Genomic DNA, 27,375 nt, shown 5'->3' on the forward strand with positions numbered 1-27,375 from the left:
CTTAAAACTATCCTTGGGATAACCAGGGAAGTCTTCAGTAAAGAGACAGAAGCAAAAACAAAACAAAGTCCAAGAGTTTGATAAACAAAGGGCATAGGGGAAGTGGTAGGATCTATGTTCAATGCTCACAGTATGACAGGCACCGTGCTATTTTACAAATATTATCACATTTAACACCACATCCCTGCAAGACATGTAACTTCCTTTCACTGAGGAAAACTCACAGGGATTAAATAACTTGGGCACACAGGAATGGAAAGGGTATTAGACAGCATACAAAGGGTATCTAATACAAAGGGAAAAATAACAAACCACTACCCTTACCCAAAAATCCTATTCAAATGGAACTTTGGAATCACAGTTCTGAGCTTATTGGGCCCCCGGCTTAAAGAGTCCCACTCAAGGATATCCATATACTGGTTTGTCTACCGCTCCACTCAGTCCAGGTCCCAACATGGGATAGCCTAACTAGTGCCTAACTAGCCTAACTAATAGCCTAACTAGCCTAAATTGGAATCTTCATTTTAAAAAGCAAGTTGGTGTGGAAGAAGAAGAACTCTGCTGAGGGGCCTTCAAAGAAGTGTGAGGTGGAATAGGTAGATCACTGAGCGCTCATGGGAAGCTGGGAATGTTGAGGATGGATTCACATGCAGGGATCAGATTATAAATGGTTTTTGCCTGTCATATGAGAAGTTTGGACTTGAGTCTGAGAGCAATGCAGAGGGAGTAAAGGATGTTTAAGGAGGCCCTACACAGTGACCTGAAACCGAGCATGTCGTTAAAGTACGATGACAGCCAGATACATCAATCTCCAGAAAATCTGGGCTGACCCCCAGACAGGCAGAGGAGACTCAGCAAGGAAGAGGAGTGGCGGCGAGCTCTTCCTCCCTCCACATCGCCGGTTGTTTAAAGCCCCTCGGCTTGTTCTCCCACACCTCCTTTTGGCTCCTCTCTCTAAACACACCTGGCTGCCTGCGTGCTTCCGGAGCTAACCACGCGCCTCCTCCTGCGCCCTCCAGCTGAAGCGCGACCCGGCCGACCCACCCCTTCAGCGCTCCCTGGCGTCTTCACCCTTGCTCTCTTTTTTTTTAGTGAAATAATTTTTTTTAAATTTATTTTATTGAAGTATAGTTGATTTACAACGTTGTTTTAATTTCTTCTGTATAGCAAAGTGACTCAATTATACATATATAAACCTTTTCTCATATTCTTTTCCATTATGACTTACCACAGGATATTGAATATACTGTACTATACAGTAGGACCTTATTCATCCATTCTGTATGTAATAGTTTGCATCTGCTAACCCCAAACTCCCAATCCATCCCTCCTCCACCCTCCCTTCCCCTTGGCAACCACAAGTCTGTTCTCTGTATCTGTTAGTCTGTTTCACAGTTCATTTGTGTCATATTTTAGATTCCAAATATGTGATATCAAATGATATTTGCCTTCTGACTTACTTCACTTAGTATGATAATCCGTAAGTCCACCCATGGGACTGCAGGGCTCTTCTAACTCGCGTACCTCAGAGAGCTGCCCGGCCTCCTTCCGCAGCGCCCCGCATCCGGTCACATGAGGCGCAGGTCACCTGCTCTCTGGTCACGTGAGGCCGGTCACGTGCCAGGCCCCGCACCGCTAGCTTCCGGAGACTTTCGGGGCTTAGCGGGTGCGGTCCTGCGGCTCCCTGAGCCCACCGAACTGCACAGCCAGGATGGTGAGGGCGGGGGTTCGGGTTCGGGTTTGGCCCTGACCGCCGCCTCCCCGGAGCTCAGCCCCTCTTCTCGTCCTTCCCGCTGCAGATGAACGGGACCACCCCCGACCAGGAGCGGCCTCCGGTGTCCGAGCCCGTGTGGGAGCGGCCCTGGTCGGTGGAGGAGATCCGCAGGAGCAGCCAGAGCTGGTCGCTGGCAGCCGACGCCGGCGTGAGAGGCGGGCCCCAGGGACCGGAGGGGAGGGCGGGCCTTCTGGCGTGATGCGCGGCCTGCGAGCGGGACTCCGGGAGCCCCCAGTCCCCCTCCACCCAGTCGATCCTGTTGCCTCTCATTGACTCAATAACGCCCCTTCTCGTCCTCGAAAACTCCCGGGTGGTAGTCCCCAGGCACTTGGGCGGAGGCGGGCTGGTTGATCTTAGCCCTCTCAGTGCTCCCACTTGGACTGCGGCCCTTCCTTGTTTGGGTTTTCTAGCCAGGCGCCCAACTCCACCCTGAGCGGGGATCGGCTTCCGCCCCCTCGCAGGCTTACATGGTACTAGTTAGGCTATTCCATGTTGGGACCTGGACTGAGTGGAGCGGTAGACAAACCAGTATATGGATATCCTTGAGTGGAACTCTTTAGGCCGGGTGCCCAATAAGCTCAGAACTGTGATTCCAAAGTTCCATTTGAATAGGATTTTTGGGTAAGAGTAGTGGTTTGTTATTTTTCCCTTTGTCTCTGATCCCTGAAGAATGACAACGAAAAAGGACTTTTAAATTCCTCCAGAAACGATATAGCAAATATCCATTGACTCATTGACACTGTTCTGATGAGCTTTCTTAATGTTTTTTGATGCTACTTGGTCTTTGTACTGTCAAAAGCAGCATCCCTTTTACATTCCAGCACACGGGCGCACACACACAGGCGAAAGGAAATGGGTTCTTTTCTGTTTTGACACGCAGAATAGGTGCATATAATATTGATACTACTGTATGTTTGTTTTTTAAATAGTTACTACAGTTTCTACAGGAATTCTCACAACAGACTATCTCTAGGACCCATGAAATCAAGAAACAAGTGGATGGACTAATTCGGGAAACTAAAGCCACAGATTGTCGACTACATAATGTCTTCAATGACTTCCTTATGCTGTCTAATACCCAGTTCATTGAGAACGTGAGTTACTTAGTTACATCAGACTTATAAAAAATAATACTGTTAGAAGGAGCAAGAGTCACTGTGATACTAAGTGACCCATTATTAGGTTCTCTAAAATTTTGGTGAAGTAGTAGTTCTTGGTGATTGATGTCCCCCCTTTTTATTAGTAAAGTTTATTTTTTTTCAAGCCTTTGAAAAAAACCTAACGATAAAACTTCTTCATATTCCAGTGTTTTCATTGATTTTTAGTTTTGGTGTAGACTGCTGAATTACATGGCACTCCAACAAGTTTTGTTATGAGCATGCTCTGTAAGGAAAGCCATACACCTGGTCTGATCCTCTGGACACCATCAGGTTATTGATTGTATCCATTATGTCCTGATAAGTTACATTAAAGGCATGTGTGTGTCTACTTGGAATATTCTCAAGTAACGTTTTGTTATGATGGCTGAACCTATGCCATAGATTATTGCTAAAAGATTATTGAGCTTTAACCCAAGTGCTATTTTGTCTATGTATTTATCGAATTTCTAGGTGCTAGGTTCTAGGAATACATAGGTAAATTAGACAGAGCCCCTCCTTAGAGAAAATAACAATCTTCCATAATAGTGTAATTCCAGAATAAAAAGGAAGCAAGTGTGGCTGGAGCCCAGTGACTGTAGGGGAGATTGATAACAGAGGATGGAGAGGAAGCTTAGTTAAGCTGGTCTGTATTTCTCATAGGGCGGCTAACTTTCTCAGTATCAGTGTTAATTAATCTGTGAAAAGAGAATTAGTAAAGTAGGCTATCTCCTGAGATTGTTAGATACAAAGTAATAAAAAAAAGATTTCAAAAATTGCAAGATTATACAAAGCCCACGATTTAGGATTGTTAAGAAGAGACTAAATATTGTCACGCAGGTATCTTATGCAGCATGTTTGTACATTTTTAGTAGTTCAGGTTGAAATGCCACTACTAGGCTTTTTGGGGAAGCTGTGTGTAAAATAAAGATCTTAATAAATATCTTATTTAAGATATATCTTAAATATCTCTTTACCAGTAGGTTTAAAATGTAACAAATATTCTCGTCAACTCTGTAGTCATTTTCTGGTTGTCTATACAGAATGTCCATGCTTGGTCCTGAGCATCTTTCCTATTAGAAGAGGCAGTTTACAGGACTCTCATCTGTACTTTACTGGTGTATGCAGCCCCATCACTTTTTCATCATGCTGAATTCCGTGTCCTTTTGAATATACCTGTTGTTCTCATTCTGTACCTTTCTTGCTGGATCAGGTGCTTAGCTCTTCTCTGCAGTCAGTGTTGCAGCCCTAGACTGGGCAAGGAATAGAATTGGGAGGCTTCTTTTGTACCTGATGTGCCTGTACCACATTGGTATTGGATTGGTACCCGACTGATACTTTGGGGGTGAGGGGCATCATAAGCTTCTTTTTCTGAATCATAACCTTCAGTTCTTTTTCTTTTCTCTAGCTCTTCTTTTCTGGCCAAGTTTTCTTAGCTTCTGAGTTTCCTATAATCTAGTTTTTGTGGGTGGTTTTTTTGTTTGTTTTTGTTGATTATTTTTTAGTAATAGTTCTTTATTTCTGTTCACTTCTTGGATTCCCTACTTTCCATCCATCTCTCCATCCCCTTGGTCCTTATGCCTCTTCCCCTGCCATTCTGCAGCCAAATTCCCCTTTAGATGTGCCTGTTGCCACTGCCAAATCAAACTGCTTCCCAGACCTCCCTATAATGCCATGTGTTATGTGTTTTTCCATTTGTGGTAGAGCATGATGATGTTGAGTATGGCTAATGCTTAATAAAACTCTGAAATAAACTACCTGCTGATAATACATTTGGCAGTGATTTGACTTTGCATGTGTTTTCTTCAAACCCTGGCCAGTACTCATGTATTACAATTCTGGCTTAAATGACGGTGCCATTTGGTTTCATGGTAGTTTATTGGAAAGATACGCACAGTCATAGGTTTCTGGGTTTTAGTAATTGACCTAGAGGTAGCCAGTAGATTGCAAACTGCATTACAGTTAGTGAAACTGAAGAGCAATCAGGACTTTCCAGGGCAAGAGAAATTAGTGCCTTTAGTAAAGGCTCAAGAGGGGACTCTGAAGGAGGATAAATGCTGATTAACAGTGGCCAGTGCATCAGTGTGTTATTTGGAGGGAGTACAATTCTTGAAGCTTCATTAATCTGTTAATTTAGGAATTTTGTCCTGAAACATTAAGTGACCTAGTTAATGACTTCTTTAGTAGCACTTCCCATGATTGTAATTTTACATTTATTGATATGATTCGATGTGTTGAACTCCGCTACTAAATCAACCCCCATATTTTTGCTAAATGTTGTATTCCTTGGGCTCAGCATGAGCCTGATACATAGGGACTCAGTGAATATTTGAATGAATTAATGAGAGATCACAAAAGTGAAAAGAACCAGGGCTGTTTATAACATGTTAAGAAATCTCAGCCCCTCGTCAGCGTTCTCTCTAATTCCCCACCTTCAACTCTTACCTCATCTCCCCAAATGAGGAAAAGATGCTTTGAGGGGAAATATCAAAGATATTTAACAGTTCTGGGAATGGCTACCTGATTTTAAAATGATCAAAAAACCCATGAAGCTGTGAGTTGGGTGAAACTGGTAAGGAAGTTAGCATTGATTTCCTGCTGTGTACTGAGTACTTGAGATGCATGGTCCTGGCCAGCCTCGAAAGATCCCATGGGTTTTATGTATTTGCTGGTTGGTTTCTTAGATGTCATGTTTGGCTTTCCACAGGGTGCTGATCTCTTGTGAGGTAGTTTTTAATGACAAGCAGTAGAAAAAGTAGGGTGTTAATGCTGTTGAGACCTCAGCATGAAGCTCAACCTTTTAGGTTAAGTGGTCTCACTATTTAAAGTCTGAAGTGACCTTGGTAGCTGCCTTGTCTTAAAGTCTCCATTTTAAGATTTATTTACTTTATTTCTTCCTGCCTTTGAAAATTGCTCCCCAAATTTCTGGGCTTTATAGAACAATTTTTTTTTTAAGTATGGAAAAAGAAGCATCATCTGAAATTTCAGATGTTAAAGGAGAGCCTCTTAACATTTTGACATGTATATTCCAAGTCCATTTTCCATGCAGACATTGGGCTTTAAGTGTTTTCCTTTCTTGTTATAAAAGTAATGAACACTCACTGTAGGAGAGATTGGCATATATAAAAAGTATTAAAGTGTGAAAAAATTAAAACTACAGAAATCAACTATAATTCCACCACCCCAAATTAACCAGCCACTGAACATTTTGGCATATTTCTTTCTAAGAGTATATATGTATGTATATAACTTTAACCTTTTCTATATATTGGCAGCCTGCATTTTTCTTAATGTTAGTGTATTTTGTAAGCATTTTAACACATCTGTAAGATCTTGTGAACTTAATTTTTATTGTTTTTATTTCATTATGTGCCTATCATTTAGCAATCTCCCGACATCAATTTTTTTAAATAAAATATTTCATGTGTCTAGAAAAGAACAGATAATAACCACAAATGCTAATAATATACACTACCTTGCATTAACAGATTTTACTATTTTGACATATTTGCTTAAAAGGCACCAACTCCCATTTTTTCCCTTAACTCTAAATATTTTGGGTGTGGGCTCCTTTGTATCTCTGCCTTTTTTACTCTTCTTCTTACTTGGAGAGTATATCTGTGTGGATGTATATCGGTGCAGGTATATGTAATATGAGGTAGGGATTTCATTTGGTTCATTTCCATATGAGTAACTTTTATTGTGTAGTTCTTTTTAAAAAATAATTAATTAATTTATCTTTCGGCTGTATTGGGTCTTCGTTGCTGCACAAGGGTTTTCTCTAGTTGCGGCGAGCAGGGGCTACTCTTCGTTGCGGTGCACGGGCTTTTCATTGCAGTGGCTTCTCTTGTGGCGGAGCGTGGGCTCTAGGCGCGCGGGCTTCAATAGCTGTGGCTCGCAGGCTCTAGAGCGCAGGCTCAGTAGTTGCTGCGCCTGGGCTTAGTTGTTCCATGGCATGTGGGATCTTCCCGGACCAGGGCTCGAACCCGTGTCCCCTGCACTGGCAGGCGGATTCTTAACCACTGCGCCATCAGGGAAGCCCTATTGTGTAGTTCTTTTCCTCACTGACTTCTGTGTATGAATGCATGCATATTTTTTTCCCATATGGATAACTTTTATTGTGTAGTTCTTTTCCTCAGTGACTTATATGTATGAATGTGTGTTTTTGTGAATATAAAATCAAGCTTACATGTAATTGTGGGTCTGTCTCTTGCCTCTGTCTTTTATTATGTTTATCTGCCGTAGTCAGTATCACAATCTTAAATGCCAGAGATTTCTAGTAAGTTCTAATAGGGCAAATCCCTGTGACTTCTTTTTATTCAGAATTATCATGGTTATCCTTGGCTTTTTTCTTTCCTCTGTGAATTTGAGGATTATCTTGCTAAATTACCCAGAAAATTCTGTTAGCACTTTGATTGGAATTGCATAGAATTACAGATTTGGTGTTTGTGACTTTGCAGTATAAATCTGATGCCATGAGCATCTTATTGTTTGTATTTATTTTTCTTGGAACTAAATTTCAAGAAGTAGAATTCTTGGCTTAGAAGATACGAACATTTAAAAATAACATTGTTGGGCTTACCTGGTGGCGCAGTGGTTGAGAGTCCACCTGCCGATGCAGAGGACACGGGTTCGTGCCCTGGACCGGGAAGATCCCACATGCCGCGGAGCAGCTAGGCCCATGAGCCATGGCCACTGAGCCTGCGCGTCCAGAGCCTGTGCTCTGCAACGGGAGAGGCCACAACAGTGAGAGGCCCGTGTACCGCAAAATAAATAAATAAATAAATAAAATAAAAGTAACATTGTTTAATCAGATTGGCAGATATTTTTAAAAGGTAGGTAACATGGTTCCACTGCTGGCAAAGGTCTGGGAAGTGGGCACTTGAATATGTTGTGGGGACAGTGTGAGTTGCTCCACATTTGTGGCCAGAAATCTGGAGGTAGCTATTAAGCCTAAAAAACAGTTTTGTCCTGTGACTTGGCAATCCTATTTTGGGGAAGCCTATAGAAATAAAAGATCCAGGGCCTAAGAATTTAGTATATGTGCATATGTTTACAGCAGTTTATTTACAACAGCAAAAACTGGAAATCTCCTTAATGTTCCCTAATAGAGAATTATTGAATTAATCATAGTCAAGTTCACACTATAGAATATTGTGCAGATATAAAAAGGATTGAATCAAATCTATTTGCATTGACCTAGAAAGTGGTTTATGTAAATATCGAGTGAAAAAGTGGGGCAGAGGAATTTGTATAGTATAAGTGCATTTTTATTTAGAAGCAGGAAGAGTGGGAGAACTCTGAATATGTGCATATGTCTGTATATATTTGTGTATGTTTCTATGTGGGAAGCATAGAGGAGCACACACCAAGCTTAAACTGCTTATTCTGAGGGTTTGGTTGGAGGCAAGGATGGAACAATTTTTAAACACATCTCTTTCACTTATATCTTTATATTGACTTTTTAATTTTTAATTGACTTATAATTCACATACCATAAAGTTCACCCTTTTAAAAAGTGTACAAGTCAATAAGTGTTAGTGTATTCACAAAGTTTTGTAACCATCACCAATATCTAATTCCAGAACATTTTCATCGTTGCACTACTTATAATGAGAATGTTTTACTTTGGAAGTTTAAACAACAATATATAGTTAAAAAAGGAAATTACAATGAGTTGCCAGAGTGATAGATCTATTTTGGAAAAGAGAGGCTGGCTGCTCCAGCTGTATGGGTCAGTCCCATGCCTGGCCTTCTGGCAAATCATTGGTGGGCTTGGCCTATCTATTTCCTTATAAATGGGATAATAAAAATTTAGCAACCATTTTAAGCAACAGGATTAATATAACTTACCTTTACCGTTTCCACTGTGCAAAATGTTAAAGCTCTTGTTACCTAGTAGGTAGGTTCTACCACTTGGTATTCTCATAGCCTCACATTTAAGTACCTGTAACATTGCTCTGTCAGCATTAAGTATTAGATTAAACAAGAAAGTGTGAACACCAGTTTATTATTGTTTTTGTGACTGTGGTCAACAATGAGATTGAAGGTTTTTTTCTCATGTTTCCTAGTCATTTGTGTCTGTTTTTTTAAACTTAATTTTGGGAGAGTTGACTACTGTTCTTTGCTTTTTGCCCTTGACCAGCGGCCTCAGCGATTTGTTGAATAATCATTTCTTCCCCATCTTTGTCTTTTCTAAATTGTGTATTGAATTCTTACGTTGTGATTGATTCCAAATGCTGTTTTGACCATTCCAAACTGAATTTGCTTCCGTATTTAGCGTGTATATGATGAAGAAGTGGAGGAGCCGGTGCTCAAGCCTGAGGCAGAAAAACCAGAACAGGTACTTGCATTAAATCACTCTTCTGTTGGGCTCCTTTCGAGAAGAAAAGTGGTGGAGATTTGTGATGTGGCTGGTGGAGGGATTGTGGGCAGGGAGATGGACACGGGGGGAAATGGGAAAAGCTGCTCCTGACAGCCCAACAATTGAACTCTTTAGTTTGTTTGTGAAATTTAGTGTATTAAGAAATGTATAGATTAAGTTCCTGAATTCTGGCTTAAGAATAGAGCAGAGGTATGCAGAGATTTTCTGTAAAGGACCAGATAATAAATATTTTGTTTGCTGGCCGCATTGACCTACGTCTCTTCGCTTCTTTTTCTTCTCTTCCTCCTCCCCTTCCCCCTCCTCCGTTAAAAATGTAAAAACCTTTCTTACCGTGAGGGCTATAAAAATGTAGGCCATGCTGGGCTGTAGTTTGTGAGTTCTTTGAAGATTGTGCTTCCCTGTCCTCTCGTGGCTGCTTTGATTCTTATTCCTACCAGTTTAAAAATGAAAGTAAGATGAAAGCCATATTGCTTGTAACATATGAAGATGTTAGACTAAGAAAGGATATTAGAAACCAGCTACAGTTCTGCCTATTTCTAGCCTTAAAAAAATTTTTTTTAAATCTTTATTTTTAATAGTACTCAGGGATTTGCTAACCATTTAAGTGCAATAGTATCTGGTTATACCAAGTCAGGGGACAATTTTAAGGTGACAGCTATTTAGTGAATTATTTTTAAAACATCCATTATATATTTATTTCACAGGCATGTTTTCACACACTTAGTACAACGTTAGCTATTTAACTCAGAATCAAGCATACCAGAGTGCAGAAAAGATGCAGCCAAAACAAAAAAGCTAAATCAGAAAGACTTCCACACTTGAGGTAGTATAAACTACTCTTCAGATTTTCCCCTTTGGCTGTCAAAACAACACTATGGTTTGGTTCTTTCTGTAATTATGTATCAACTTCTAGAATATTTGTGAGGAAGGGAAATGACACTAAAGATATTTTGCAATATTTCTTACAACTGATGACACAGTTGAGTGTATGAGAGCTGCTGTTATAGGAAGTGGAGACCTGTGGAATATTTTCAGCAGGTTGGTGATGTGTACAGAGTTTTGTCGGGGTCGGGGGCATTGTTCTCGGGTGATGTACAGGATAGATTAGAGATGAAACTGACCCTCTCTTGGTTTGAAACAAGTTTATAGAATAATCATAATTGTCCAGTTATTTTTTTTTTAGCTGTAATTGAAAAATGACATCTCTGGCTGGGGTATTTTCTTCTAAGTCTTAACTCCTAAAATTGTCCAAAGGATCATTAAGCAAGGTCAGTGGGATACAGCCATGGCAAAGCTGAAAGTCTAGGCCCTTCGTTCCTCCAGTAGCAGGGAGGTGAAGTGCCCCTGGATGTCTTGTGGTGTGCCATTCATTATTAAGATTCTTTTACATAGCCTATAAAAGCTGAACCACCACACCATAGTTGTGCTTTTGTTTTTGTAGATGATGAACCTGAAGCTCCAGGACCTTACGTAGTTCGGTGTGTGTTCAACGCATAGACAAACTTGGGATTTACCACTCCAAAGTCTGTGTTGAGGCATTCAGCAGAATCTGACTTTTAATGTTTTTAATTGTTTAACATTTTAAATTGTTAAGAATTTAACATTTTTAATTAAAATTTGGGGGGTTTTTTGGAGCATGAGTCTAGGCTTTAGCAAACATTCCCAGTGTTTTATTAGGGTGGTATCAATATACTGGAGATCTTACTGAACAGTATTTTTTCCTAGGAGAAGACCCGGGAACAGAAAGAAGTAGATCTGATTCCTAAAGTCCAGGAGGCTGTGAACTACGGTTTACAAGTGTTGGACAGTGCATTTGAGCAACTAGATATAAAAGCAGGAAACTCAGACTCTGAAGAAGATGATGCTAATGAGCGGGTGGAATTGATCCTTGAGCCAAAGGTAAAGACATTCAGTTGAAATATTTATTGTCGCACCTGTTGGGTTTTGGTTTTACTTGGGCACAGAATTGGTAAGACATGGACTTCACTTCCAGGAAGTGAGGATGTCACTTAGCAGTCTCATACTGACTCCATCGATCAGAAAGATTTGCTGTACACAAGCATCGATTGAGCACTTACTAGGTACTAGCATGCCAAGTTGGGGGAGTACAAAGATGCAGAACATGGTTCCTACTCTCAGGATGCTTATTACAGCAGTACCAGATGGTGGGAGAGAGGAGGCTTTACAAGAGTCACCATCATAAGTGCTCTGACTTCTAGCTGGGGAAATTAGGAGGAAGATGAGATTTGAACTGGATTTTGAAGGATGAGGAGGCTCGTGAGAGGTAGGGATTGTTGGGAACCTGACATTCTGCAGCTTGCACTAAGAGGGAACCTCCAAAGTGTTGAAAGACATGTGGGTTGTTCCCAGGTTTTGGCCAATATGAATAAAGCTGCTATGAGTGTTCACGAAGAAACTATTAGCAGATGTTTATTGTTTTACTGTTACTTTCTCTCAGGCTCAGTAGTAAACACAGGAGGTCGCCTTACTGATTTTGAGAATCCTTGTGACACATAAGTGCCTTGTGAATGGAAACATGCTGCAAAATCAGTCTCTTCTAGTCCTTCATTTCACTGCACATTTCTCTTCCGATTTGAGCTTATAGTGCCAAATTGGGGCTGATCCTTTAACCATGATATGCTCGCCGGCTTGCTTTTTCACTATAGGGATTTAGAAGTCAGCAGCAGACCCTGGGAAATGTATTGCCTGGGCCACACTTGCTACTTCCACGTCACACACCACTTTCTCTGTTACAGGAGGACTTTGGAAACAAGCCTCCTAAGTCAGTGAACAGTTAGCTCAATTAGCACTTCCATTTCTTTGCACTAAATTGGTTGCTGTTGTATCTTTTACACTAACCTTCCCAAGCTTTCTGTCATTGGTGAAGCATCAGAATTGTTCTTCCCTGCACCCAGGTTCTTTTCTATAGGGAGGAGATATTAAGGCCAAAGGGCCATGCCTCACTGTGAAGATGGGAGGTTGCCCCAGGGTGGAGAGCTTTCTTTTCTTTTCTTTTTTTTTTTCAGGTCTTTTACCTCCTTAGGTATGTTTATTCCTACATATTTTATTCTTTTTGTTGCCATGGTGAATGGGATTGTTTCCTTAATTTTCTGATCTTTCGTTGTTAGTGTATAGGAATGCAAGAGATTTCTGTGCATTAATTTTGTATCCTGCAACTTTACCAAGTTCATTGATTAGCACTAGTAGTTTTCTGGTGGCATCTTTAGGATTATCTATGTATGGTATCATGTCATCTGCAAACAGTGACAGTTTTACTTCTTCTCCCTTTTTTTTAAAAAATTAATTAATTTTATTTATTTATTTTTGGCTGTGTTTTGGGTCTTTGTTGCTGCGCATGGGCTTTCTCTAATTGTGGCGAGCGGGGGCTACTCTTCGTTGCTGTGCACGGGCTTCCCATTGTGGTGGCTTCTCTTGCTGTGGAGCACGGGCTCTAGGCATGTGGGCTTCAGTAGTTATGGCATGCAGACTCAGTAGTTGTGGCTCGCGGGCTCTAGAGCACAGGCTCAGTAGTTGTGGCACATGGGCTTAGTTGCTTCGCGGCATGTGGGATCTTCCCGGACCAGGGCTTAAACCTGTGTCCCCTGCATTGGCAGCCGGTTTCTCAACCACCGTGCCACCAGGAAAGCCCTTTACTTCTTCTTTTGGAGTGCTTTCTTAACTCTAAATTTTTGATGTGTGTGATGGCCTGCAGTGGAAGGATCTCCAACATGCACTATTCTGTAGACAGTATCCTTCATTTTGTTTTGTTGTTTTATCATCTGGTCTTATTTTACCAATTTCATTTCTCTAAACTCTACAGTGTGAACCTCTGGGGCATATTATTATTCTCTTCTTTGGGTTATTTTTTTCTGCTGGGTAGGTTCTCATCAGTCTGTTGGAGACATTCCTTTAGTTAATTATGTTGACTGTGAATATTTGCCTAGTTGCCACTCTGTTTCTTTTCATCTAGCCCATGCTTTATGTTCCGTGTTCCTGTGTCTCTGCCCTGATGAAGGGTGAAGGAGTCCTCCTCCATTCCCTTCCTTTGTGCCTTACTTGTGTCCTGTTTGTACACATGTCCCCCTACCCACCTGCCTTCTCAAGTCATAAAACCATTTGGGTTATTTCCTCAGTGTGCTTCTCCAAATTTAGGACGTGGTTCTTGAGGTTGATGGATTGGTTGATTTTTGCTCACCAGAGTTGAATTTTAGGGGAGGAAGATAGCTTACCATCATCAAAGGTTGCCAGAATTTCTGGTTTCTCTCCTTGGTCCTCCTCCTTTTGGGCATATTACTATGAAGTTGTGCTAAAGGTTACTGCTAGTAAACCTTTTGCAAGCCTTTGCCATTTTTGTTAATAAGGCACTTGAGAAGGGAGATTCTATGTAATTCAGCTTTACTTTGCCATCTTTACCTAGGATTTAACTTTTTTTTTAATCAGTGATTTAAAAAAAAAATCCTGCTGTGTTTCTTATTCTCCACTTTCATTATGTAACTTTTGGGTGGATGGAACAAGATGTCAAATGGAATACCTAATTTTATTTTCAACCTAAATATTTAATGGCTTATTCCCTTTCATTGTTTACAGGATCTATACATTGACCGTCCTTTACCTTATTTAATTGGGTCAAAGCTGTTCATGGAGCAGGAAGATGTAGGTCTTGGAGAGCTATCTAGTGAAGGTACTCTTTTGCACCAAATAGCTTTGTTGCTTTTAACATTTATATCTTAACTTTTTATTTTAAAATAATTTCAAACTGTACATTAAAGTTGGAAGACTAGTAGAGAGAGCTCCCACATACTGTTTACCCAGGTTTACCACTTGTGAACATTTCACCACATTTGTTTTATCATTCTTTCCCTATATACATAATATTTTTTTCTGAACCTGTTTGGGAGACATCATGCAGACGTCCTGCCCTCTTACTTCTCTGTATGGTTGGCAGTCTGTGTCCATGGGTTTTTGCATCTATGTATTCAACCAACCTGGATTGAAAATATTTGGGAATAAAAAATTCCAGAAAGTTCCAAAAGCAAAATTTAAATTTGCCACGCACAGACAACTATTTACAGAACGTTTATTTACATTGTATTTACAACTATTTATGTATCATTTACATAGTATGAGGTATTATAAGTAATCTGGAGATGATTTAAGGCTGTATACAGGAGAAGGATGTGGGAAGGTGTGCGTGTAGTTTATATGCAGACTATGCCATCTTGGTATCTGTGTGTGTGTGTGTGTGTGTGTGTGTAAAGGGGGTCCTGGAACCAATCCCTCGAGGGACAACTGTATTTCTGTGTGTGTTTTCTAAGAATAAGAACTTTCTCTTATAGCTGCATATTCTGCATATTCATTTGCACATCTGTCATCTTGGTTGGACATGTCTATTGGGCTTTGATGTGAGGCTTTTAATATGTCTATCTTGTTTATTAATAGAAAAATTATCAAAGTGGTTGAATTCTGTGAGACTTGGCAAGTATGTACAAATCAAGTATACTTGACTTTTCAACCTCTTCTTTAGATGTAACTTTTATATGAAATAAAGTCACCAATTGACTGTTCTCCGACAACAGCAGCAAAAACTATAATTATCAAAGTTAGGAAATTTTAACTGGATGTAGTACTAGCTAATCCTCAGTCATATTCAAATTTTGCCAGTTGTCCCAATAATGTTCTTTATAGTCTCTCTTTTTCTCTGTTTCAGAATCCAATCCACTCACTGCATTTAGTTGTCAAATCTCTCTAGTCTTCTTTCAGTCTGATACCATTTCTCAGCCTTTTTTTGCTTTTTACAACCTCAACATCTTCGAGGAGTGCAAACCAGTTTTTTTCTTTGTAACTAATATATATTTTTTGTAACTAATAAGTATCTTGTGGGGTGATACTTTGAGGCTATGTAAATGTTCCATTCCTCACTATAGTGAAGATACTTTTAATTCCAGTTAATGGGTATAGATGGTTTTATCAAAATCTTTAGATGCTGGTGTATGGTGGTTTGTGATCTTGGAAGGGAACTAAGGATCTTTTCTTATGAATATTGGTGATAACCTTTATCTTTCTTCTCACCAGAAGGTTCAGTAGGCAGCGATCGTGGTAGTATTGCGGACAGTGAAGAAGAGAATGAAGAAGAGGTAAGGGCTTTCTGGTGTGTCCAGGTCATGGTGGGCAGGAAACTTAGGGTGTGTTTAGTGGGCTAAATAAATAACATATTTGTGAATTAGCAATTTGTTTACATAAATCTTTTAATAGTGACAGAAGCCATATTCTGAAGCTTTTCCCCTTGGGGTGGGAGTTCCTTTTTGTCGTGTATACAAAAACCAAGGAAAACTGCTTTAATCTCTTTTACCATTACCCTCTCACCTCCCCACCAAATTCTCTTCTTGCCAATATATTTTGAGGGTGGCAGCTTAGATGTTTCGGTGGAATCTCTGCTTGAGATACAGTCTTTGAGTAAGTTCTGTCTTTGAGTAATTCTAGGGAAAAAGTCCACATTTAAAACTTTCTTTTACTATAAAGACTTTCTAGACCAGAAGGATCCTGAAAGCATCCACTTACATGTTAGCTTTGCTGCTGCCTCTGGCATCTTCATACCCACAGAGCATGATCTGACTCCCTGCTCTACGGTCTCAGGGTGTGTGGGCCTTGGCCACTGTTGTATCTGGGGTTGTTCCTTTAAATGGAATACTCGTTATTGCAAAGGGCAGAAACCCTTAGAAGGTTAGTCCCTGAGTGTTGATTTATAAACGGAGACAGCTTTGTATGTGTGCTCCCCTCTTCTCTGTTTCCACAGTCTCCGTTTCCTGTCCTCCTCCCTCCAGCCCTCCCAACAAAAAAAACCTAATAGTAGGAAATAAACTTTTCTAAAATAACCTTGCTGTATAACTGATTGTCTTTAGCTAAATCCTTTGCTTTTAGCCATTGAAGCAACTCTTTACCTCATTACTCATATTAAGTACTCATGTTCCCTTCTTGGGCCTGATGAATTAATTGTCCTACTTAGAGGGAAAATAGAAAACGTAGTCCAAAATGTAAAATAATGCAAACCAACTTTTGATAATTTAGTTAATTAAATGTGCAACTCTTACTTTAAATCCAAAGGTTAGAGATGATAGGGCAGATCAATATGAACAAATAGAGAGGTTTAAATGAATCACAAAATTGACATGTTAACTGGAATAGTCCTTGGCGACATTGCCAACTCTCCACCTTATCTGCACCTTGATATGTCAGGTGACTAGTAGTCGGTACAGAGAGACCCAGTGTTGGCTACCCCAGAGACTTAGACCCGAGATCATTTCTGTGCTTCCAAGTAAAGCCTGTGTTAACAAAAAAGCCTCTTTTTTTTTCTCCTATAGGAGTCAGATGAAGATTTTGCCAATCATAGTGACAATGATCAAAACCGGGTAAGATGCATATGTTGAAGTGACTTAAATTTTAACTGAAGCATAGCATTTATACTAAATCTATGCTGAAATTACTTTTGAATGACTTAGGGGAAAGTGAGGATTTATTCATGTTTACAACTATTCATGTTTCCTTCAAATGTTTCATGTTTTTAGGCTAACTACCCTCTTGTATATTTTTTCTCATTTGCTTTATATTTTATCTTCATTTTTCTTAGACAACAAAGAAGTAAAAAACGAAATTGAGAAACGGAGCCTATAAAACAAGGCCTGATTACCCAAACTGAATTTTTCACATGAACACACCTTTCCTGTTTTAAAATTTGAGACAATATAGCAGTAAGGCTAAGGAACACTGCAAAAATGGAAATCTTATTATCCTACTGTCTTAGCACTGTTGTCTTAATTTTTGTATATCCTTCTAAGGACATGTTCTTTTCATAACATGCATAGTTTATTTTCTGTTATTTTATATTAACATGTCACAGGTGGTTCCTTGACATTTTAAATAGTCTTTGTAATTTGCTTTGTAAACGTCTGTATTTTTTAACATACATATGTAATACTGTTGTAGTCTTTAAACGTGTATGGGAAATAGTTTATTTGTAAATTTTAATTTTTGACATAATGCTGCATTCAGTGTTTTCATACATAAAAATCCTTTCCTTCTGTGAACTCTTTCCTTAGGAATTAGGTGGTGTAGAGTTACTTGATACTACTGTCTAATGGACCTTCAGATTAACAGATCATGCATAATGATTTTCCCAGGATCTCATCAGCACTGGGATTATGATTTTTGATACCATAGTATATGTACGGTGGTATATTGAGATGATCCCAATTTGCATTTCACTTTCCTAATTCGGAAATATTTTTTCACAAAAATTTCCAATTATCAAGTGAAAGATTTAGCACTTTTTGGTTGTTACTTGTAGTTTTTTCAGTTGTGTTCACAAATGTGGCTCATGTTTATAATTTTAATAATCCTTCTGTACAGTGTATTTATTTCTATGGAATTTACTATTAGATCTGTAAATTCGGACAGTTTTTTAAAAAATTAATTAATTTTGGTTGCACCGGGTCTTAGTTGCAGCACACACGATCTTCGTTGCAGCATGTTTAGTTGCGGCATGCGAGCTCCTTAGTTGCAGTATGCATGTGGGATCTAGTTCCCTGATTAGGGATTGAACCTGGGTCCCCTGCATTGGGAGCACGGCATCTTACCCACTGGACCACCAGGGAAGTCCCTGGACAGTTTTTCAAATAATACAGTATGGTGATTAAAAGCATTGGTGGAACCATTTGTTTGTATTGTTAAAGATAGATTTGTTGTGTGTGCCACTGCTAACCTCAGAGTTCTAAGGATTAAATTAGTTTAAAAAGTGCTTTTAGCATAGTGCCTGGCACAGTTTATTGATTTCCATGTTAAAAAAAAATTTTTTTAATTATACAATTTTTACGTACCAGTGGCTGCCTTTGTAAAAAGTTAGAACTTAACACATAAGACTAAGTTTGAGTCATCTAATCCTCATCTCCTCACAGTCTCCAGAAATAACTGGCGTTATCATCTGGGAGTGCATATTCCAAGTGCTGTTCTTTGCGTTCACAAATATATGTCTGTGTTCATAGAAGTGGTGTTGTATATGTGTCAGGGTGTGGTCAGGATATCATTCGGGGTTTATCATTCACTATTTTGTCACTTAATTGGTCTTGGATGTCTCTCCAATTGTTACAGCTTATTCCTTTTGGCTGTTAGTATTTTTATTAAGATAAGGCTACACTTATTTAGTTTATTCATTTCTCTAGTGGTGGACATTTTTATTATTTCAATCTTTTGCTATTGCACTGAAAATAAATCTCGTGTGTTATTTGTTCTAGCACATTTACTGCTTCATAACTTTAGGTGCATTATTTGTTGTTCCCAATTTGAAGGAGAAGTCTGAAGGCTAAGTGGCAGTATCCCTTTTTCAGCTTGATGACCGCATCTAATAGTTTTAATCTGGTGGTTTATACTTTTAGCACACTGCACAAATGAGTGATGAAGAAGAGGATGATGATGGTTGTGACATTTTCGCTGACTCTGAGAAGGAGGAGGAAGATACTGAGGACATTGAAGAAAATTCCAGACCTGTAAGAAAGACTATAGTTGTTATCGCTTGGCAAGGTTTTAGAAATGGTACCTAGTACTCATTCCTTTTATTGTCATTTATATTTGTAACTGTCTCATTTTGCATCCTATTTGTAATTTCATTTACACTTTTGGAAATAATGGTTGAGCATCCCAAGTTGCCTTACAAGTACCACTTTCTTCTCCAAATGTTAAGATTTTACAAGTTAGATCATTCAAAATATGTTCAGTTTCAGAGTTTTAAGATCCTAATACTCCCCCCCACCAAGCACTTCATGGTAGTTTTCTTATCTAGATCTAGATAAGAAAACCACCATATATTAAAGTGAAGTATAAAAAAAATAAGGAAATAAAGAGATCTCCCTTTGAAGGAACACTGAGTCTTCTTTCTCAGGTGATCTGTATAGGGTGCATGTGTTTACATTTATTTAGTTAAACCTTAATTTCTCACCAGTTCAATTTCTTTGCCATTGTTTACATAGTTTTCTTAGGTGTCCAAAAGTAAACTGTACTAGTTTGTTACAAAAAAGTGATTCTTTTGGTCTTCTCTGCCTGTAGAAAAAAAGTAGACCTACGTCATTTGCCGATGAGCTGGCAGCTCGGATCAAAGGGGATGCTGCAAGCCGGGTGGAAGAGGAGCAAACAAGTATGTCACTGCCACCGAGATGAGCTAAAGGGGCAGTGGGGAAGTGTAGGACCCTCTGCTGGGCTTCACTGAGTGTAGACTTCCTTGTTTAATTACTAAGGCGCAAGAGGCTTAAATTGTAGTTCTTATCTTTTTTGGCTTATAGACTCTTTGATAACTGAACACTGTGGACCCCCACCCCCAGCCCATCTCCCAAATAATGCACATATGTGCATCTATATATGCAGTTTCGTGGGATTAATGGGTACCACAGAGAACCACGGGCCCCAGATGAAGAATCCTTGGCTTAATATTTACTCCTATATTTTATTTTGACCAGATAAAAATGTACCATACACTATATTCTAGTGATTTAACAGAGTGGAAAGATGTCAGAAGTCTTTCAGCAAGTGCAGTCCTCTCATGCACGTGACCCTGGTATGGTAGCTGAAGCTTTCTGCCTTAAAAAGAGGCACTTTTTGAGTGTCTGCTCTGGGTAAGGCACTGAGAGGGGTGCTCAGGTGGAGCTGAGATACAAAGTTGAATGTCTTGCTCTTAGCTTAGGAGTTGTGAGGATGGCAGATGTGTGTGAAGAGTCAGTAAGTGAATACTAAGGGTGGACTGAGTATTGTTCAAACTGTGAAATATTCTTCAAGGCTTATCCCCAGGGGAAGCAAAACCTCGGAAGACATTGAAAGAGAAGAAGGAAAGGAAAACTCCCTCAGATGGTAAGCCTTTCCCCTCAATTCTCTTGTTTTAGGAGGCTCTTGACTCGGGAATGGGAATATTGCTTATGTGATCTGTAAAAGTGCCTGTTTAAGTGCTGACAAATGAGGTCTGTCTCTGTACACTTTTTGAAAGCATTTAAGAGCATGCTTTTGGGGCGTGGGGAGAAGTGAGTGTGGAGTTAAAATGCTTTAAAGATTTGAATTACTAGATTTTATAGGGATCTATTAGCTGTCTTTCTAGACTTCTGTAGACGTTTAGAAACTAGGGAGCTCTAGCATTTGTTTTCAATAAGGAATATTATATCAGACCCTTTAACATTCAGTGGTAATGTCCATTATGTTTCCACCTGGGACTGTTTCAATCTGCAGCTCTCTCTTCAGTCTACCTCTCTGTCCCTCAGATTCTGGTGGAATAGGTCTTGGATGGCAATCGAAGCATAGACTTGCTTCAGGAGAAATTTAGATGAAAGTAATTGCCTGCAGAGTTTACCTTGCCCCAGACATTTACAGACTTGAGAGTGGGAAACCAAAGAGCATTTTAAGGGATTCAGTGAACTGTTGAATGAGTTTTTGTCTGAAGGTCCTGAGACGGCCAACATTCAAGTAGTCCTTGTTACATATGGTTAGATAAACTCTTTGCCAGTTTTGGAGGTGTTATAAAGGTTAATCCCCAGAACTGGGGTTCTAAGCCCATCTTTAATACTCCCTGCAAAACATTTCTTTCTGTTTGCTAGATGAAGAAGATAACTTATTCGCACCCCCCAAGCTGACAGATGAAGACTTCTCACCATTTGGCTCTAGAGGTGGCCTGTTCAGCGGAGGGAAGGGACTTTTTGATGATGAGGATGAGGAGGTAAGTCGGCGGGAATAGCGAAGCTCTCCATAGCTGTGTCACGTGTACCCAAGGAAGAAATACAGTTAGTTCCTTTAGTAAGGGAAGGATGGCTTCTTAGTTGGAAGTTGCTTCTACTTTCATATTTTAGGAGATTTTGAACTAAGAATCACAAAATGAGGAAATACTGTATCCTGATGCCCTTTGTTAAATAGGGAGAGGATGTGAGTGTTAACAGTGGAAAATTTACTTGGTTAAGTGATTGTTTCTTACCTTGTCTTTTGTCTTTTTCCACGTTTGTATTTAATTCCTGGGCAGACCTAAATTATTCCAGGGTCTGATTCTGTCATAGTCTTCACTATGGAACTGATTTTCTGACAGAACAGTAAATATGTAGCTTTAAACTTTACAAGGCACTTTTCTTTAGACATCTTTACTGCAGCTCCATTTTCCTCTGCTATTTTGAACTGTGTTGTCTACTTTATTACAAGCAGAGTGACCTCTTCATGGATGCCCCTCAGGATCGGGGAGCTCGAGCCTCTGTTAATGAAGGTGAGCGTGGATTGATGCTGCCTGTGCTTCTTCATGCACAGATTTCCAGAACTGGTTACTTCCCATCAGGAGATGGAACCCCTAAAGTTGTTCCCAAACCTTGTTTCTCTGTTAGGCAGGAAGCTGTTGTGTTCACCTTGATCTAGTTAAAAGCTGTTCCTTTACACTAATTCATGTCTTGGAAAAAACAAAAAGTACCATCTGTAAACCCACATCACAATTTTGTCTCTTTCTTAGAGAATTCAAAGTGAACCAGCGAAAACACTCCAGCAGTGTTGAGGATATTTTAATTTAATCAAATTTAGTTCAAAGAAACATTTCTGAAATTCTGCACATAAGTTGGAAATCAGTAATTCCTCAGCCCAGTGTGCATTAGAATAATTTGTGGAATTTTTAAAAAGCATTCATAAGCTATTTAAAAACTTAAAAATTTTATTCCATTAGGTCTGTGATAGTTCTTGGGAATTGGGAATGAGTTATTTTAAGCGACTTGGTCTCCCCAGGCCACAAGTTGTCAGATTTTAGACTTATTATGATGCTGGCTGACCTGATTGTCTTGAGGTTCCTGCTCTCCACTTTTTGGCATCTGTGACTTGCCTAGTTTCTTGCTTTCCTGTTTTTGTCTTCATTTCTGTCACTGACATCTCCGATATTTTGCTGTCCTTTTTTTTTTTTTTAATAGATTTTATTTATTTATTTATGGCTGTGTTGGGTCTTCGTTGCTGCGCGCGGGCTTTCTCTAGTTGCAGCTAGCGGGGGCTACTCTTCGTTGTGGTGCACAGGCTTCTCATTTCAGTGGCTTCTCTTGTTGCGGAGCACAGGCTGTAGGCACGTGGGCTTCAGTAGTGGTGGCTCACAGGCTCTAGAGCACAGGCTCAGTAGTTGTGGCACACGGGCTTAGTTGCTCCACGGCATATGGGATCTTCCCGGACCAGGGCTCAAACCCGTGTCCCCTGCGTTGGCAGGCAGAGTCTTAACCACTGCGCCACCAGGGAAGCCCATTGCTGTTCTTTTTTACTTGCTTATTCTCATCCAACTGGACTGGATGGAGTCAGAACTGTTGAGCCCTGCTTGCTCTGTCCCTTGCCTCCCCCATTTGTGCTCTACATCTTCCTTGGCCTCCCCAGCCAACCCCAGTGTTATAGCCTGCCCAGAGTCAGTGATCTTCCATGGGAGTCACAGCCTAGATTGATTTAATACCAAGGAAAAAAGTCATGACATTGGTAGAGAAGATGATACTAAGGAATTTTAAAATGGCTCTTTTAGGAAAATTAGTTAAAAAAATTTTTTTTTTATTGGGGTATAGTTGTTTTACAGTGTTGTGTTAGTTTCTACTGTACAGCGAAGTGGATTTCCCTGTGCTATACAGCAGGTTCTCATTAGTTTTCTATTTTATGCATATTAGTGTATATACGTCAGTCCCAATCTCCCAATTCATCCCACCCCTGCCTTTCCCCCCTAGGTGTCCATACGTTTGTTCTCTATGTCTGTGTGTCTATTTCTGCCTTGCAAACGGGTTCATCTGTACCATTTTTCTAGATTCCACATATGTGCGTTAATACATGATATTTGTTTTTAGGAAAAATAAGTTTTAAAATTCTCCTATTAGCTGTGTATTGTACTGCACATATTTTAGGAAGGTGCATTTAACAAGGAAAGTTGTTTTCTCTGTTGAAATGTTATCTCTTTGTTTCTCATTGTAGCATCTTCATCCTCCAAACCTGGAAAGAAAATCCCAGCAGGAGCTGTTTCTGTATTTTTAGGTATCATAACTTAGAGTTTGTTTTTAAAAACTATATACCTGTTGTTTTGTCATTTTTAAGATTGTCATCTTCAAAGGACTGACTGGGGAGGAGAGTATGAAGAACTTCGGAGGGCATCTAAGAGTGAGAGCTCACTTAACCTGTGTTAGCTCATATTACCTTAGAAATCAGTGGCCTTGGACTTTTTTCGGTCTGAGTGATCAGTTGATTCTGCATTGTGGGACATTCTATATCAGTAAAGGTTGGAGGTTGTTGGGTCCTGTTAATGTGTTTTGTGGATGAACTGAAACTACAAGTTCTTGGTGGTGGTACTGTTTTTTTTTTTCCCCTCCTGTAAAGTCAGGAAGTGCACCCACCCTGGCTCACAGCTGGTTTGTCCTGTCCCTCCACCCACAGGGGACACTGATGTGTTTGGTGCCACCTGTGCTCCGTCACTGAAGGAGGCCCAGAAGCCCGAGCAGCCCACTCCAGGGAAAAGCTCGTACTTCCCAGCGCCTGCTGGCCTCTTTGATGATGACGACGATGATGATGACTTTTTTGCAGCATCCCGTAGCAAACCTCCCAAGACAGGTACTGCTCCATCCTCTGTTTCTGGAAGTTTAGCCAAATAAAGAATGTTGACCTAGGGGAGTTCCCTGGTGGTTTAGTGGTTGGGATTCCAGGCTTTCATTGCTGTGGCCCGGGTTCAATCCCTGGTCAGGGAACTGAGATCCTACAAGCCGTGTGGTGCAGACAAAGAAAAAAAGAAAGAAAAGAAAAAAAAATGTTGACCTAAAAAGGCATGAAGTTCATCTAGTTCCTTATCTCTTGCAGTGCCAGAATCCCTCCTCGAGCATTCCTGTCAGAGTTGTCTCATCTCTACTTAGATAGTTATGGTGCCTTGGAGGTCTGTATTTTATGGACCAATTTTTCCTGCTTTGGAAACTAATTACTAGAATTATCTTTCTTATTTAGAGAGAAATCTATTCCCCTCTAATATCTGCCCAAGATGCTAGTTTTGACCTTTTCAATTAGAGAGAAAGTTTTAATCACACTTTCTTCCAGAGTCCTTAGGAAAATACACGAGCATGAGCAGAACGTTCATGCTAGCTGTTTAGTTCCCAGCTTCTCCGCTCTGTACCAGAAAGCCCAGGTGACCTTGACTTTCCCTTCTGTAACAGGGTTTTTATCTCCTTGGCCACTTCAGCACTCTCCTTTCTTCTCCCCTCAAATTTCAGCCAGCTTGTTCATGAACTCACTCCTATGAATCAGTGGTTATTTAATGGCAGATGTCTCGCCCAGGACTCTTGTCAAAATGCAGATTCTGATTCACTGGGTTTAGGGTGGGGCCTGCGATTCTGCATTTCTGACAGGCTCCCTGGTGGGTAGAGATTGCTTGTCCATGGGTTGCAAAGGATTGGGTTTATTGGTTGTCTTTCTAGAAAAGAAGGGTAGACCACTGAGGTGCACACAACTTCTAGCAACTTGAGCAACAAAGGGCTTTTTCTCCTAAGGACTAGATGGACCAGGAAGCATCGAGAAGCAGGGTCTCTGGACTTAGCTCCTTTTCCAGCAGTAGGTGTGAAAGTAAGGACAGCAGCAGGAATGTGAGGGAAGTAATAGCCGGGTTTTAGAAAGAGTGCAAACTGGACACATACTACGCTCACATCTAGGCCGACTGAAATGACAGTGAATAAAGGAGTAAGTGCCTCTCGTGGCTTGGAAGGGCTCTCACTTGGTGGGATTAACTGATTTGGAATCACAAGTAAGTTGGTGCCGCTTTCATTGACAGCTGCTGTTCTCCTGGGACATGCGTGAGTCAGTGCCCTATTTCAGTGACACACACCTCATTCAGAGCAGCAATGCTTGTGGTAGCGAAAGGTTGGAATCCCCCCAAATATTCATCAGTAGGGTAAATTATGGTCCTTCCATTTAGTGGAATTTTGTGAAGCTGTGAGAAAGAATGAGTTTTTTGTGTGTTGACATGGGAAGATACCCTAGGTACATTGAGTGAAAAATGCAAATCATAAGACACATTCTTCAAATTGTGTTATTTATTATTTAGCCGTATTTGCGAATAACTAGAGTTAACATGTTAGTATATCTTTTGTGGAAATTAGAAGCATGTATATCAAACTGTTCCTGCTGGCCTTGTTTGGGTGGGCAGGTGGGATTATGTGGGAGGTTTCAGTTTTTGTTTTTATATGCCTCTGTATAGTTTGACTTTTTATTTTTTTTTAATTTTTAAAAAAGATTTATTATTTTTATTATTTATTATTTTTTGGCTGCGTTGGGTCTTAGTTGCAGCACGTGGGATCTTCGTTGAGGCATGCGGGATCTTTTGTTGCGGTGCGCGGGCTTCTCTGTAGTTGTGGCATGCAGGTTTTCTCTTCTCTAGTTGTGGCACGCAGGCTCCAGGGCACGTGGGCTCTGTAGTTGTGGCGCGTGGGCTCCAGGGTGCGTTGGCTCTGTAATTCGCGGCTCTCTTGTTGAGGTGCGTGAGCTCAATAGTTGTGGCGCGCAGGCTTAGTTGCCTCGCAGCATGTAGGATCTTAGTTCCCTGATCAGGGATCGAACCTGCGTCCCCTGCATTGTAAGGCGGATTCTTTACCACTGGACCACCAGGGAAGTCCCAGTTTAACTTTTTAAAAGCAGGAGCCAACTGTCACTTCTCAGATTCCTAGAGCAGTTGACTCTTAAATGATCTTTCTTTCTGTAGGTCTCTTTTTACCCTTTATGCTAGTCCAAACTACTCCAAGCATAAGGTACTGCTTCTTGGATAAGGGTGTAAGCCAGATGGTTAAACTGTCTGTCCTGCGTTTCATTGGAGTATCTGTTGTGTTCTTTGAAAAATTCCAATCTAGTCCACTTAATATTTCTTTGTAACTAATCAAGCAATAACATACTTTTTCTGTTTATTCTTTGAGAAAGAAGAATTTTTTTTTTTTTTTTTTTTGCGGTATGTGGGCCTCTCACTGCTGTGGCCTCTCCCGTTGCGGAGCACAGGCTCCGACGCGCAGGCTCAGCGGCCATGGCTCACGGGCCTAGCCGCTCCACGGCATGTGGGATCTTCCCGGACCGGGGCACGAACCCATGTCCCCCTGCATCGGCAGGCAGACTCTCAACCACTGTGCCACCAGGGAAGCCCTGGGAGAGAAGAATTTTTAATCTGTGAATTTCGTGATGGGATTTTTGACCTCCGTGTAATTTTATGCTGTGGTCTCTTTCTAAAGACAAAGTCAAATCCACTGCCAGTATCTTTGACGATGAGGAAGGAGATCTGTTCAAAGAAAAAGCGGCAGCTTTGCCAGAGGCTACTGTAAGTCAGACAGATGAAAATAAAGAAAGAGCAGAAAAAAAGGTAAGCAGGAGGGAAGACTAAACACGGGAGTGTAGATTTGGGGCATCTTGTTAATTCACTGGAACCCAGAGGGAAGTATTGTTCCTTTCAAGTGTATAGCAAACTTCAAATGTACAGAGAGTTGAAAGAATACAACAAACACCCGAATAACTAGCACCTAGATTCAGCAGTTGTTGCATTTTGCCTTCCTCGGTGGTCTTAACATCCACTGGTGATCTTTTCCTGAACCAGTTATCATGTTGGGTGGCGGGGAAAACAGAAGAATGTGGTTCTACTTCTACCATTTCTTCTTTGTTAATTAGCTGGCATCCTTCTGAACAGAAGAGCTTTCTCTCCTCCTTCTTTCCTGCTTTTTTAGTATCACTATAGGATCATAGATTCGCTATTTGACATGTTATGATCCATTAACATCGTAATTCAAATTGACCTGTATTTGGCCAATAGGCTGCATCTCCATCACTCTTTAAGCTCTTCTGGCTGCTGTCCCTTCCCTTGCTATCCTGCACAGCTTGAAACCCTGACCCTCTCTGCCTCTGACCACCTAGGTGCCAGCATTCAGAACCCAGCAGGCTCCTAGGATGCCCACCTTAGGTTCCAGCTTAGGTACATGTCCCACTTGTGCACTGTATGAGGCAGGCAGTCTGTCCTACCCCGATCCCCCAGATGTGCCCTCTGCTTTATCTTGTTTTTCTCTTTTCTCACAGTT

At 40.5% G+C, this 27,375-nt stretch overlaps 1 protein-coding gene and 1 long non-coding RNA gene across 22 annotated transcripts in view; one reads left to right on the plus strand and one right to left on the minus strand.

Moving 5' to 3' along the window:
* The window catches only part of LOC117197972 (uncharacterized), a 29,928-nt gene extending 28,370 nt beyond the window's left edge, over positions 1–1,558 (minus strand). The window contains exon 1 of one of the 2 annotated variants that reach the window (XR_007471462.1): positions 1,461–1,558. This is a non-coding gene — a long non-coding RNA (uncharacterized LOC117197972). The remainder of the gene's footprint in view (positions 1–1,460) is intronic. The other variant, XR_007471463.1, reaches the window with a different exon arrangement.
* A 22-nt stretch (positions 1,559–1,580) lies between these two features.
* The window catches only part of WASHC2C (WASH complex subunit 2C), a 56,139-nt gene continuing 30,344 nt past the window's right edge, over positions 1,581–27,375 (plus strand). For 12 of the 20 annotated variants that reach the window (XM_033412153.2, XM_033412158.2, XM_033412168.2 and 9 more), the window contains exons 1-16: positions 1,581–1,714; positions 1,800–1,922; positions 2,704–2,868; positions 9,191–9,253; positions 11,021–11,194; positions 13,883–13,976; positions 15,368–15,429; positions 16,654–16,701; positions 18,721–18,831; positions 19,388–19,475; positions 20,111–20,182; positions 20,917–21,035; positions 21,506–21,566; positions 23,270–23,329; positions 23,726–23,899; positions 26,542–26,669. In XM_033412153.2, the coding sequence (XP_033268044.2) occupies positions 1,712–1,714; positions 1,800–1,922; positions 2,704–2,868; positions 9,191–9,253; positions 11,021–11,194; positions 13,883–13,976; positions 15,368–15,429; positions 16,654–16,701; positions 18,721–18,831; positions 19,388–19,475; positions 20,111–20,182; positions 20,917–21,035; positions 21,506–21,566; positions 23,270–23,329; positions 23,726–23,899; positions 26,542–26,669 (1,545 nt within the window). In that variant the 5' untranslated portion in view covers positions 1,581–1,711. The remainder of the gene's footprint in view (positions 1,715–1,799; positions 1,923–2,703; positions 2,869–9,190; positions 9,254–11,020; positions 11,195–13,882; positions 13,977–15,367; positions 15,430–16,653; positions 16,702–18,720; positions 18,832–19,387; positions 19,476–20,110; positions 20,183–20,916; positions 21,036–21,505; positions 21,567–23,269; positions 23,330–23,725; positions 23,900–26,541; positions 26,670–27,375) is intronic. The other 8 variants (XM_004283382.4, XM_012538102.3, XM_033412166.2 and 5 more) reach the window with 4 other exon arrangements.

The sequence above is a fragment of the Orcinus orca genome, chromosome 14 (assembly GCF_937001465.1).
Source record: "Orcinus orca chromosome 14, mOrcOrc1.1, whole genome shotgun sequence".
Taxonomy (NCBI): Eukaryota; Metazoa; Chordata; class Mammalia; order Artiodactyla; family Delphinidae; genus Orcinus; species Orcinus orca.